This window comes from Cenococcum geophilum, assembly GCF_001692895.1.
Source record: "Cenococcum geophilum 1.58 unplaced genomic scaffold K441scaffold_95, whole genome shotgun sequence".
NCBI lineage: Eukaryota > Fungi > Ascomycota > Dothideomycetes > Gloniales > Gloniaceae > Cenococcum > Cenococcum geophilum.
In genome coordinates, this window is record NW_027137653.1 from 334193 (window position 1) to 348165 (window position 13973).

At 37.6% G+C, this 13973-nt stretch overlaps 1 protein-coding gene across 1 annotated transcript; it reads left to right on the plus strand.

Annotated features, from left to right (window-relative positions):
- Positions 1–227: 227 nt before the first annotated feature.
- On the plus strand, positions 228–609 carry K441DRAFT_671313 (uncharacterized protein; the record flags this gene model as incomplete). Its single annotated transcript, XM_067650412.1, has 2 exons — positions 228–306; positions 477–609. Coding segments are annotated over 2 exons (212 nt in total), but the record flags the coding sequence as incomplete, so codon positions are not given.
- Positions 610–13973: the final 13364 nt, after the last annotated feature.

The window sequence follows — 13973 nt, forward strand, 5'->3', positions numbered from 1 at the left end:
GGCTCTCGCTTAAGCCTTGGCATATGTATATAGACGTGTCCTTTTCCACCTTCTGCTCCTCATCTTAATATCCGGGTCAATAGACTACCAATTATACAGGCTTGCATACGTTCTACGGCGCTCGTGCCTCGATTAACTAAGTCGCTGTGACATTATATTAAGATCCCTCAACCGATCGCAGGCTGTTGTATCCCAGGTTAAAGAAGCCCTGTGGCCTAGGGTAGTTAATGGGTGACGGAGCCCTACATACTAGCAGGCAAAGGAAGGAAGGAGAGCCTAACTTCTATAACAAAGAAGGCAGGAGATGTATACTCTAAGACAAAGCAAGGATCGTGCGAAGTCCTGTGGTGGCTAGGTATGGAATCCCTACACCGTGCAGGCACCCTTATTAAAGTCCTACACTATGTAGGCACCCCTCATGTTTCTCTTCTTTTTTCTTTTCTTTCTACTAAACGGCCGCCTATGCTATAGGGAAGCACGTGCCGAGACGGTAACCTCTTTCCGACCGTACGAACTCGACGACCGACCGAGCAACGCGTATATCTGTCAACNAAACGCGTGTGCCTACCTACCTACCTACCGATCGATCGACCGACCGACCGACCGACCGTACGTCTACGGACGCTTGCACCGTACTGCTACCTAAATAGTCCTTTTTAACAGACACTAAGCTACGTATACTGCGAGGAACGAAATCGGTTAATACTAAGACTAGTGCTATGCACTGGCTGCGATGAACGACCCTAACGGATACTAAGTTATACGAGCTTCGAGGAACGAAATTACTAGGACTATTAACGCTGGCATCACTCTGCTATTGACTACCGATCGTGCCGATATGCATACGATCTATATACTAGACAACAGTAGTGCCGCTATGCCTACTACGACCTGACTATAACTGTGCCGATACGCCTACAGTCCATTAACCGTACGATTGTGCCGTTACGCCTGCGATCCACGACTTCCGCTTGCATCGTACTGCTACAACAAACGACTGCCCTGCCACAGTCGACGAGACAATGATCGTGCCTCTACGCCTACNATCACTCGACCAATTGATAGCCCGAGCTCTACGTTCGACCTGCTATCACAAGACAACTAATAGACGAGCTCTGTGCTCGACCACTATCGTTACCGCCGCTAGTACCGTACTACTACCCGAACACAGCTGCTCCTGCCTGCAGCTAAACCTTAATTCGACCACTACTGCTCCTGCCCGCAGTACCACAATTGACTTCTGCTGCTACGCCCGCAGCACTACGATCGACCCTCGCTGCTCTGCCTGCAGCATTCCAACTGACCCTCGCTGCTCTGCCTGCAGCATTCCAACGGCCACTGGCTGCCCTGCCTGCAGCATCTCATAGACTACTGCTGCCCCACCTGCAGCAAATAACTACAACTGTATAAGAGGTAGAAGACAAGCACCTAAGGATAAAGCTTNAGGGCAAGCTTTTTTGAAGGGGGGGGTAATGTTACGGCACCGTAACAAATCTAGTCAGGGGGCTCTCGCTTAAGCCTTGGCATATATATATAGACGTGTCCTTTTCCACCTTCTGCTCCTCATCTTGATATCCGGGTCAATAGACTACCAATTGTACAGGCTTGCATACGTTCTACGGCGCTCGTGCCTCGATTGACTGAGTCGCTGTGACAAATAGCGGATAATAGAACCTTTGGTAATCGCATTAGTAAGTAATTAGATATCCGCTATAGGAGATTTAACAGTATATTAAGTAGACATCCGTTTACTAAATATAATCTTAAACTTTATATATAGTAGCCCTATATAATTAGTTATATAAATACTCTAACAGAAGAGTAAGTCTAGGTTAAATATTAAATTACTATAAGTATATATAAGCTGCTTTAGCTCCCTATTAAGTAGCTTATTATTAAGATCTATTAGGTAATAACTATCCTATTTACCGCGGATATTTACTAGACTATTTACTAGGATAGCTTACTAGAGCTTAGGGGAACAAATATTTATTAAAGTTAACTGGAAGAAACGTAATATCTCTAGTAGATAGTTCTTATTTTAACTATCTATAAAATAGATACAAATGTGGGGAAGCACGCGGCTAAGCAGGCCAATATCCGCAAGCTTAATGGCGTGCTTAAGGACCTTATACGTCTTTACCAGTTATAAAAAGCGGACATGCGTTAGAAACTCTACATTAGTAGGCTTAAAAAGTGTTTATAAGGATATAGCACTGCCAGCCTACTTAAGGTAACCCTTTTACCGTAGTTCCGTAGGCTAGCTAGCATAGTTAGCCGCCCAAGAGACTTCCTAACCGAAAACCGCTGTGCGGATATCCTTAACTATTGCTAATAGACGTTGCGGAGATAGGCTTTTAAGGTACCGCTTAATATCTATAGGCGACTTAGTATTACAAAACTCCTTAATCTAAGTATAGAGTAACGCTATAATATAAGCGTTAAAGCTATAGAGAATTAGCTCCTCTATATAATAAAACGGCGCGCGCTTAGCTGGGATATTTCTTTAACTTAGGTAGTTTATATAGGTATATAGCGTAGAGTACTCTTAGGCTAATTACTTGCTACTATAGTAATACCGTATAACTATATATAGGTAGTTTAGCTTTAGGTATTAAAGAGCTAAAATAGGTAGAGCCTAACGCAGGCTATTATAGGCGGATATTAACTTAGTACGTTCTCCCTAATATAACCAAATAAGCTTTACGGTCTTTTAATTACTATAGATTAGAAACAGTCGCTCCTTAAATACTTTATTAGTGCGTTATAAATTCATTTAATAGAGAAAAATATTATCTAGTATCTTATAGGTTTTAGATATAGAAGCCTCTCCAGTTATAATAGGTCTTAGGTTAAACCTAGACGTCCGCGTAGCGGGTATTATATTAATAAAAGGCATACGTAGATGTTTAAACTGTAGGTTTTTGCTAAGTAATATATTAAGGCCTAGGTACGCCTCTATAATAGCTTTATAAATTAAAGCTATTAAAATCTACTTTTATATCTCGTCTTATAAATTACCTAGAGCCTCTATAATATCTAAGAACTTAATTAGAATATCTATACAAAGCATACTCTGTCGAAGCCCACTATTAGGTATACTTATACTAAAGATAAGCTTGCCAGTCGTGCGCGAATAGAACATCCTAGTATCCCTAAGTATTTAATACTAAACTTATTAAAGGTAGTCGAAGTTATTATAGATAATAATAGTATTAGAAGCTGCACCTATTAAGCGGATTTTTACCTATATATAGGTTAGTATATACCTATACCGCGGAGATTATAGGCTAAACCTTAATTCCTAGGCTATCCGCTCCTTCTGCTGGTTTAAAGTAGTATAACCATTAATTAATTTAAGCCTATAGAGCACAGAAAGCACGCGGCGCTTAACGCCGTTAGCTTAGAGATATATTCCTAGCAGCTATAGGATATAGTTTGCGGAGTTTTATAAAAGGCTAAATATAAGCGTAGAAGCTATTAGAACCACACGGCCTTTATATAAAGAATATTTATATTAACCCTCTTAATATACTGTAATTATATACTCTAGTATAGGTGCGTAAGTCTTTACGGCTTAATAGTACTACCTAAGGTTAAGCTGCTTAATATCCGCATATTAGTTAAAGCTGCTAAATAGTAACTCTTTCTCCCTTAGCTCTTTAAGCTCTCCCTAAATAGTAAAAGTAATACTAGCACCTACTATACCGCGCTTCTCTATCTCTTTAATATAGATATTTAGGATATTAGCATCCTTTAGAAGTTTGTTAAGGAGCTCCCTTACTCTTTTTTTCTTTAGTGCCTTACGTAAACCTTTAGCTATTATAATCCATTTAAGCGCTAGGTCTTCTATAGACATCCGCTATAGCCTAAGACGGTTAATAATTACCCGGACCTTCTCTATAGCGGATATATTCTTAGCGGATATTGCGGATATTATAGGTATTTTATTAACTCCTGCTTCTTTATCCTCTTAGGGATCTATATAGTTTAGCAGTAGTAAGTAGGCTATTAAGGACCGCTATTAAGCTGCGGATAGCAATAGGGGAGATAACAGGGGAGATAATAGGGGAGATAATGGGGGTAGAATAAGACAGCTAATGCCCTTAGGCACTATATCCGCTATATTTCTTAATCCTCTAGCGGTATTAGTTAATAGAGAGGGTAGTTTATTATTAAAAGCTTAAGAAGACTGGCTCCTGCTAGACGAAATAGAGGGGTTTCTTTAACGCCTTTTAGATGCGCCTATAGCTAGCAGTTAGTTCTAGAAAATCCATTAATTAGAGAGCTGATTAAGGCAATTCTAATATAGGTATTAATAGGATAATAAACGTAGCGGTTGCTTACATTAATTTTATTAAAGTTAATAGTTTACCTTATATAAACAGACCGGCTTAGCTTCTAAAAGCTTGCCAAAGTGGCTTAGACTAAGAAACAGATAGATCGATCGAATAGGTTAGCTTACGGATATTCGATTATCCGCGCAGCGGATATTCATCGGTTTCTTGGTCTAAGCATACTAAGTTAACTAAAGCTCTATAAAAGCTCTGCATTAAGCTCTACCAAAGCCCTATAAAAGCTCTACACGAAGCTCTATACGAAGCTCTGCAAAAGCTCTACCAAAGGCTTTGCAGCACCTCTACCCACTTAGTATACTAGCCACGTAGTAAATGAAGCACGTAGTGCGCAGGGGGGTCTAAGGCCCTTAAAGCTCTGCTCGAAGCTCTACTCAAAGCTTTACTTAAAGCCCTATACGGAGCTCCAAAGCTCTACTAACACGCAGCACTAATATACTAGGAAGTCTTACAATCGTCTCGATAAACGTCTCTACAAACACCTCTACGACGGCTCTACAATTGCCTGTACAATCGTCCGTATAAACGGCTCTACAAACGGCTCTATAAACGTCTACACGATCGCCCGTACGAACACCCATACAATCGATTAATTAAACGTCCATACGATCAATCGATCAGACGCCTATATAATTAATTATATACCCGTATAAACGTCTCTACGAGTGTCTATAAACGTCTCTATGAAGGTTTACAATTGTCTATACAATCGTCCGTATAAACGTCCGTACAAACGCCTACACGAACGTCTACACAAACGCCTGCACGAACGCCTGCACGAACGCCTATACAAAGCTCTGCTTAAAGCTCTATACAAAGTCGTTTATAAGGCTTTTAAAAACAAGCCTAAATACAAGCTCTATCAAAGCTCTACATAAGGCTCTATTTGTCACGTAACTCGTATTGAGCTGTTCATTGATGAAATGGGTTGATTGATTGATGATCTTGACTTGATCGTTGATTGATGTCGATGTCTTGACCTAGGGCCCCTGGGGCCCTGAAGAGATTTACAATGCACGTGCACGTGACTCGTGCACGGACTACGCCTCCAGAGAATACAGATTATCTGACACTATTAAAGCTCTACAAAAGCTCTGCACAAACCTCCGTACGAAGCTCTGCAAAAGCTCTACTAAAAGCTCTACTAAAGCCTCTACTAAAGCCTCTGCAAGAGCTCTGCCCACGCAGTAAATGGAGCACGCAGCGCGCAGGGGGGTCCAAGGGGGTCTCCCCCTTAAGCTTAAAGTTCTACTCGGAGCTCTACTTAAAGTTCTACTCGGAGCTCTACTTAAAGTTCTACTCGGAGCTCTACTTAAAGCTTAATACGGAGCTCTAAAGCTCTGCTAACACGCAGTACTAATATACTAGGAAGGTTCTACAATTGGCCGTACGAACGTCCATACGATTAATTGCCGTACGATCGTCTCTACGAACGGCTCTACGAACGGCTCTATAAACGTCTACACAACCGCCCGTACGAACGCCAGTACAAACGCCCATATGAACGATCAATTAAACGTCCATATGATCAATCAATCAAACGTCTATACAATTGCCTATACGATCGTCTCTATAAACGTCTCTACGATTAATCGCCCGTACGAACGTCTACACGCCTACATATAGCCCTACCGAAGCTCTACACGAAGCTCTACCGAAGCTCTACACGAAGCTCTACACGAAGCTCTACACGAAGCTCTACACGAAGCTCTACACGAAGCTCTACACGAAGCTCTACACGAAGCTCTACCGAAGCTCTGCACGAAGCTCTACCAAAGCTCTACACGAAGCTCCACTAAAGCTCTACACAAAGCTCTACCGAAGCTCTACATAGAGCTCTGCAAAAGCTCTACGAAAGCTCTACACGAACCTCCATACAAAGCTCTACAAGAGCTCTACTAAACGCTCTACCAAAGCCTCTGCAAGAGCTCTGCCCACACAGTAAATAGAGCACGTAGTTCCAAGGGGGTCTCCCCCTTAAGCTCAAGGCTCTACCTAAAACTCTACTTAAAGCTTAATACAGAGCTCTAAAGCTCTACTAATATGCAGCACTAATATACTAGGAAGGCTCTATAATCGTCTACACAAACGGCTCTATAAACGGCTCTACGAATATCTACACGATCGCCCGTACGAACGCCTATATAGTTAGTCGATTAATCGATCAATTGCCTATATAAACACCTATACAATTAATCAATTAATCAACTAAACGCCCGTACGAACGTCCCTACAAACGGCTCTACAAATGGCTCTATGTATGGCTTTACGCACAGCTCTACAAACATCTATACAATTAATCAATTAATTAATTGCCCATACGAACGCCCGTACAAACGATCAATCAAACGCCTATACAATTGCCTATACAATCGTCTCTACAAATGTCTCTGCAATTAATCGCCAGAACAAATGGCTGCACGTCTATACGTCTACACGTCTACACGTGGCTCTGCGTAAGGCTCTACACGAAGCTCCGCACAAGGCTCTACTAAAGCTCTACATAAGGCTCTGCTAAAGCTCTGCACGAGGCTCTACTAAAGCTCTACACAAGGCTCTATTAAAGCTCTGCACAAGGCTCTGCCTAAAGCTTACCCCCTACTACGAAGCATAACGGAGGTATAGGATTTACGAAATAAATCCATACCTACTAGTATATGTTAATTAAGCTCTATACAATAAGTCTCTAAATTAAAGTTTTAGGTTAATTAATCGGCTTATTAATTATAAACTCGGGTCAAAATTTTCGTTGGGGGGTACTAACGATCCGCATATTATATAACGTGTTCCACCACTTAGTAAGCCACACTAGTCAGTAAGCCACCCCACCAAAAAAAGACACGTCTTTAATTAAATCAATTATGGCATTACAACATAACATTCAGAAGCTTTAAAAAGAAGGCAGAATGGCTCTTTTGATGTAGGCTATTTAGAATCAGCAGTTTTTAAGCTACTGACGAGCCGGACATCTATATAACGTTGATTAATTGACTCTCTACCGACGCGTCAACGGTATACTCCCCTAGGCGCTATCTAATGCTAAAAAACGAAAGCTACAGCTATCTAAGGAGTAGTTACTTATTTAGTGGATCCTAGAGCTTGACCAACGCGGATTTCCCCCCTAGATTATTGATATACAACAAATAGCAGACATATTACTCGCTACACGTGGCCAGAATCCTCCCCCTTAGCTAGTTAGCAAGAACTAGGTATTATAATTTATCAACGCTTAGCCAAAGCTTCAAACAAAGTGGAATTACAAATTCCACTTATAGCGCGCGAAATGCGAGGATCCAAAGATAATAGGCCCGTGGTTTAAGCTCGTGGAGGAGACGCGTTAGGCGTATAGCATACTTAATAAAGATACCTATAACTTTAACAAGACTAGATTTATAATAGGTGTAGCTGTAACTTTAAAGGTTATTACTAGCTCTGATACTATAGGCTATACAATTACTATACAGCCAGGTAATTGTAAGTAGGTAACAGCTATTAAAGCAGTTAACGCGACTAGGTAGTCCATCCCACCCTTTATCATCCTAGTAGGAAAGCTTTACTAGGTAGGCTGGTATCAAGGCCTACCTACTAACTAGATACTTGCTATTAGTGATAACGGCTAAACTATAGATAAGCTAGGGTATAAATGGATTTAGTATTTTAATAAGTATACGCAGTCTTATATAAAGGGAGTCTACCACCTTCTTATTCTTAATAGCCACGGTAGCCATATAACGCCTAAATTCAATTAATTCTGTACTGCTAATAAGATTATTACGCTTTATATGCCTACGCATACCTTATACCTCCTTTAGCCGCTTAATATAAGCTACTACTTTGCTCTTAAGCACGCGTACGGAGAAGAGGTACTTACTCTTGCCTACTAAGGAATCTACTATATTAATAAAAAAGAATTTCTATAGATATATAGAAAGGTACAACTATCTATCTTCTCAGATTAGAATATTAGAAGTGGATTTCTCACTACAGGCCTATTGCCGTACGATCCTTAGCGCGTCTTATCGTCGCTTTTAGTTTTAGAGACACCCTCTCTACTAGGTACAGCCAATGGCCTAGCACCTCAATGGACGTTAGAAATACTACATACTACTACTTAGCTAGAGCAGTAGGTAAGGCTTATATATAATCTCCTTCAGCGCCAGTCATAAAGCCCTAGTTAAGCAATTAATCAACTTATTAAAGGATGCGAGATAACGATATATTTAGCTGCTTTACTTATAAAGGAGAATTTAGAGCTTTGTATAGCAAATCAACGTTAAAAATAGAAGCAATAGTAGCGCCAAAGGTATATTATATAGGGAGGAGCTTTACAGGCCTAGGAGGGCCAGTGCTTAATTAAGACGTTAGATAATATACAGGTAGAGGAGGCTTAGAGAGAGGCTACTTAGGTACGCTAGCGCGCACCACTAACGTGCTCGAATTGCTATATATAAGGCTATAATAGGCGTTAATATACTAGTAACTAGAGAAGCTATAGGCTAGATTTTAATTTATTTTATTTTATTATAGTGGAATAATCATATAAAAACGTGTGTTGATTTTGGTGGGGTGGCTTACTAACTAGTGTGGCTTACTAAGTGGTGGAATACGTTACCTTGCGTATAGCTTATGTTAGCTACGCGTAGGTATATTACCTCCTTACGCCCTTAACCCTTACGATTGATTGTGTAACGTCTTGTAGACTCCTTAAATATATACGCTCTATAGCTACTACCTATGTTCCATAATATTACGTTGCGCCTTTTTACTACTAACGCTTAGCCTATAACTAATTCTATATCTTTATAATACTATAGATGCTACTAAAAGTAGTATATCTATAAATTACCTTACTTTATACTTTTAAGGAACCTATAATAGTAAGACAATATTCCTTATTAGCTACTATATTAAACCTAAAGAACAATCTAATACCTATACTTAACCTACGACGCCAATTAATCCTAGGAGAATTTAATTTATTACCTTTAGCCTTAACCCCTAAGGAGATAGACACTAATAATGTCTTATCTTTTATTAACTATATAACTACGGACAAGTAAATAAAAGGGCTATTACCTATTAAAATTAAAATATAAGACGCTAAGATATTTATAAAAATGGTAGCATAAGACCCTAATAAATACTACTGCCTTTTATAAAACTATTACCTAAAGCTTATATAAGCTAAAATATATACTGCCTAAGATCGCGATATTATTTAAGACCTATAAGCTTATAAGGCGCTCGCCGATAATATACGCTAAGAAACTAAAAATAACCTCCGTGTATCTAAACGCGACGTTTAATTGTTAAAGAAGAATAAGATTATACTAATTACTATAGTTATTAAAAAAAAAGGCATAATTAAATACCTATAATCTTAGCTTAATAGGCATATTCGTAATAACGCTAGATACCTCTTTACTATATATAACGCCACCTAAGTCTTTATACCCCTGGCAAATTTACCTACTTAATACTTAATAGAGGGTTAGCGCTAAGCAGCTTTACCTAATAGGAACCCCTACTAAAGCAGTAATAATAAAAGCTATAATAATTAAACCTAAACTACTACTATAGAGTCTAATATATGCTACCCTAATCCCCTAGTCTTTTAAGGAGACTGTAAGGAATATAGCTACTAGAAGATATAAATCCATAAAAAACTAACTTAGAGTACCTACCTTTTTCCTATAGAAGACACTAAAATTAGCTATATTATTAGGCAAATAAAGGGTATACTATTTAACAGACTCTTCGCCTAATAGGAGACAAGTAGCCCCTAAAAGTAGTAGTTTTACTAAGAAGTCCTTAACAATCTAGATATAATATATCGCGATTATAACCTACTAGCTACCAACTAAGCTAAACTATATACCCTAAAGATAAGCCCTACTAAATTATTTAATAAGTTTTATATTAAATTCTAGGAATATACCGGAGCCCTCGCCTAAGATAATATTAAAGACTAAGAGAATCTCCTTAAAAAAGTTACTTATTGCCTTAGTTACGCAGCCGCTAGCTATAACTACAATAATATTTATAAGATAGTAGCAGCCCTATAGAAGATTAAATAATAACTAAATTAGGTTACTACAGCTAACCTTTACTTAAAGACCTCTTTATAGAAGCTCTTTGGGCCTACTAAACCTATATATACTAAGCCACTGACGCCTACTACCTTAAGTACCACTAGAGCTAATATTAACCTCTTTATACCAACCTTTCTGTAAAAACTCCTAGATAAAGAGTATAAGCTACTTTAAAAACTAAGACCCTACTATAGATGCCGTTAAGAAGGCTATTATTATAATAACCTAAACTACCTAATAGCTAGGTTTAGTACTTACCGCCTAATACCTAACCTAATGCCCTAAATACTAAATATATTATTATACGCCACTACTATATAAGATAAAGATATAGTAATAGTAGTAAAATTAGATATAGAAGTGGAAAACGCTAAGTTTTAGCCCTAAGTCGCGGGTTGGGACGCCCTAATAATAGAGGGATCTCTATATTGGCCTACTTAATAAATAAATTAGTAAAAATAAATGGACGGAAATAGATAGTTTTACCTATAATAGAAACTACTGCTATAAAACAATATAAAAGCCGTTCTATAATTAAATATAAAGCTACTAACTAATTTATAGATACCTAACTTATATATACTTATAACCTACTTACCTTACCCCTTACTAAAGCCCGCGCCCTATAACTCGCTAATAGTAGTTATACCGTATAGAAGATTACCTATATAGTATAACTCTACTTAGATATAAATGGGCACTAGGAAGAGCTCTAGGCCTATATTATACTACTTACTAACTACCCTATTATCCTTAAAATAAGCTAGCTTAAATAATATAACCCTACTATTAACTAGGAAAAGAGAGAAGTAATCTTTAACTTTAAATACTATAGAGAGACTTACCTAGGATATAGCCTAGCCGCCTCTATTTACTTACTAGGATATTAACCTAAAAAACCCCTTATTATTCTACCTATAACTAACTACTACTATATAAGTACCGCGGCCTTCTACTATATAGCATATAGAAAAGGCTAGACCGTTATTATAGCTTCCTAATTATAACTATATAAGCTTAATAAAGAATAGGATTATATTCTCTATAGTAATAGGATAAACATAGTTAACCTTTTAGAAGATAACGCCCCTATAAAACTCCACGGACTTTTACCTTTAGACTTTAAGAAGTTTATAAAACTTAAAAAAGGACTTACTAANAAAGAACTNCGNNAGCTCCTCNNTAAGAGGTANTATAACTTTATTAANATATGCTTATAAAAGGGCGTAGATATACTCCCCCTATATTAACCTAATAACTATACTATTAATATTAAATAATGAAAAACGCTACCTTATAGGAGACCCTATTTAATATTAAAAGATAAACTTTTAGTTATAAGAAAGTATATTAACAAGCACCTTAATAAAGGGTTTATTTATCCTAGTATATTACTAATAGCCGCCCCTATTCTTCTTACTAAGAAGCTAAAAGGAGGTATTTAATTCTACGTTAACTATAGAGGACTTAACGCTATTATAATTAAAAATTAATACCTAGTACCGCTTATATAAAAGACCCTTAAGCGGCTTAGCTAAGCCAAAATCTATACTAAGCTTAATATTATTACCGCCTTTAATTATCTCTAAATATAGGAAGGTAATAAATGGAAAACCGCATTTATATCGTGCTTCGGCCAATTTAAATATACTATTATACCCTTTAGCGTATATAATGGCCTAAGTACCTTTTAAAGCTATATTAATAACACCTTACGGAACTACCTTAATAACTTCTACTTTGCGTACCTAGATGATATATTTATTTATAGCAATAACCCTTTTAAGTATACTAAACACGTTTAAAAGGTCCTATAGCGCCTTAGGGACGTAGGACTTTATATTAATTTAAAGAAATATAAATTCTTAATTATAGAAGTAAAATACCTTAAACTAATTGTTACTACTAAGGGTGTCCATATAGACCCTAAGAAGGTATATATAATTACTAAATAGTAAGCCCCTAACTATATTAAGGACGTATAAGCCTTTTTTGGTTTTATTAACTTCTATTAGAAATTTATATATAACTTCTTAGGCGTAGTAGTACTACTTATAGCAATAATATAAACAAAGGGCCTTTCTATAAAAGGAAGGAAAATGTACCTACGCTTTACCTAAACGCCTAAATGCGAGAAGGCGTTCTAAGACCTTAAAAATACCTTTACTAAAGTACCTATTTTAGCTTACTTTATACTAGGATAACAACTCTATCTTAAAACCGACTTCTTAGACCATGTTAACGCAAGCGTCCTCTTTTAGATAGGTAATAATAGTCTTCTTTACCTAGTTATATTTTACTTATCTAAGCTTATTATCGGTATACTCGCTTTATTAACGTACACGAATATCACTTATAGTAGTACGTATGCGGTGTTAAAGTTAGTAGTTAATAATGTCTAGAAATAGGGGTTTGCTCTAAGGTTAGATTAGCTAGTTTCGCTTTGTGGTCTTGTAACCACGTCACATAACTAACATTCCGACACTAGAGCAACTCTAAGAAGAAGGCTAATCTACACTCTAAGGCTAAGTCTGTTTCTAGACTATTTGTAGTATATACATAATAGCTAAAGATCTAATTAATACGCAATAGTTTCCACGCTCCTCTTATAGGTCCGTAATTGCATAACTAGTGTTACGGCTTATACCAATATCTCTAAACTAAAGCTTATAGAATGCTATATTACGGGAACACTAAGCTAAGGAAAAAAAGGAGAAGAATTGTTAGGGGTAGTAGGTTAACATATCGCGAGGGCCGCCAAGGCGCTAGTGGTAAGCGAGCCAATAGCAATTTTCTATCCCGGGGATAGAAAATCCTAATTAGCTAGTTAAATTTAGGGTCCGTAGAATATAGTAGGTGGCGTGCCCTAGCACCGTCACAACCCGGAAACCACCTTCTATTACTCCTTATGCTCCACCTAACCTACAGCCTATATATCAACTTGGTTCGTGTTAATAAGTCGCTATAGGGCAACGCAAGGCTTCCCCTTAGTCATCGCGTCCGCAGGGTTAGCTTCACTATTAATCTATTTAACCTCCGTAATCTACTAACGTTTATAGGCTTATTATAGGCATATTACATTAATCATTAATCGCTTTTCTTATGTAGTTCTAAGTTGTACAAGACAGTTATATAGCGACTTAGAATTGGTGCAAAGTATAAGTAGGAGGTTGATCTATAGAACCTTGTCTACCGTAGACTTAATGGCGACGGCGATATTAAAGCCGTAAGCTATTCCGTAGAGTTTAGAAGCTAGAACGCTTCTAGTAACTTTTTTATACTTAATTAAGCTCTAATAGATGATATTAGCCTTCTTAGTTGTGTTAGCTAGTATAATAACGTAGCCAACTTATAAAGAGAGGTCCTTGTTATTAGTAAAGGAAGTATCCGTAAAAACTAAGAGCTATAGGGTCTTAGCCTCTAATTTAATAAACTTAAGACCTCTATATAAGTTCTAAATCTGCTAACTTAGGCGCTTATTTAACTCCTTTACGTCTACCTTTTTAGGATTAGTTACCTAGGTAGC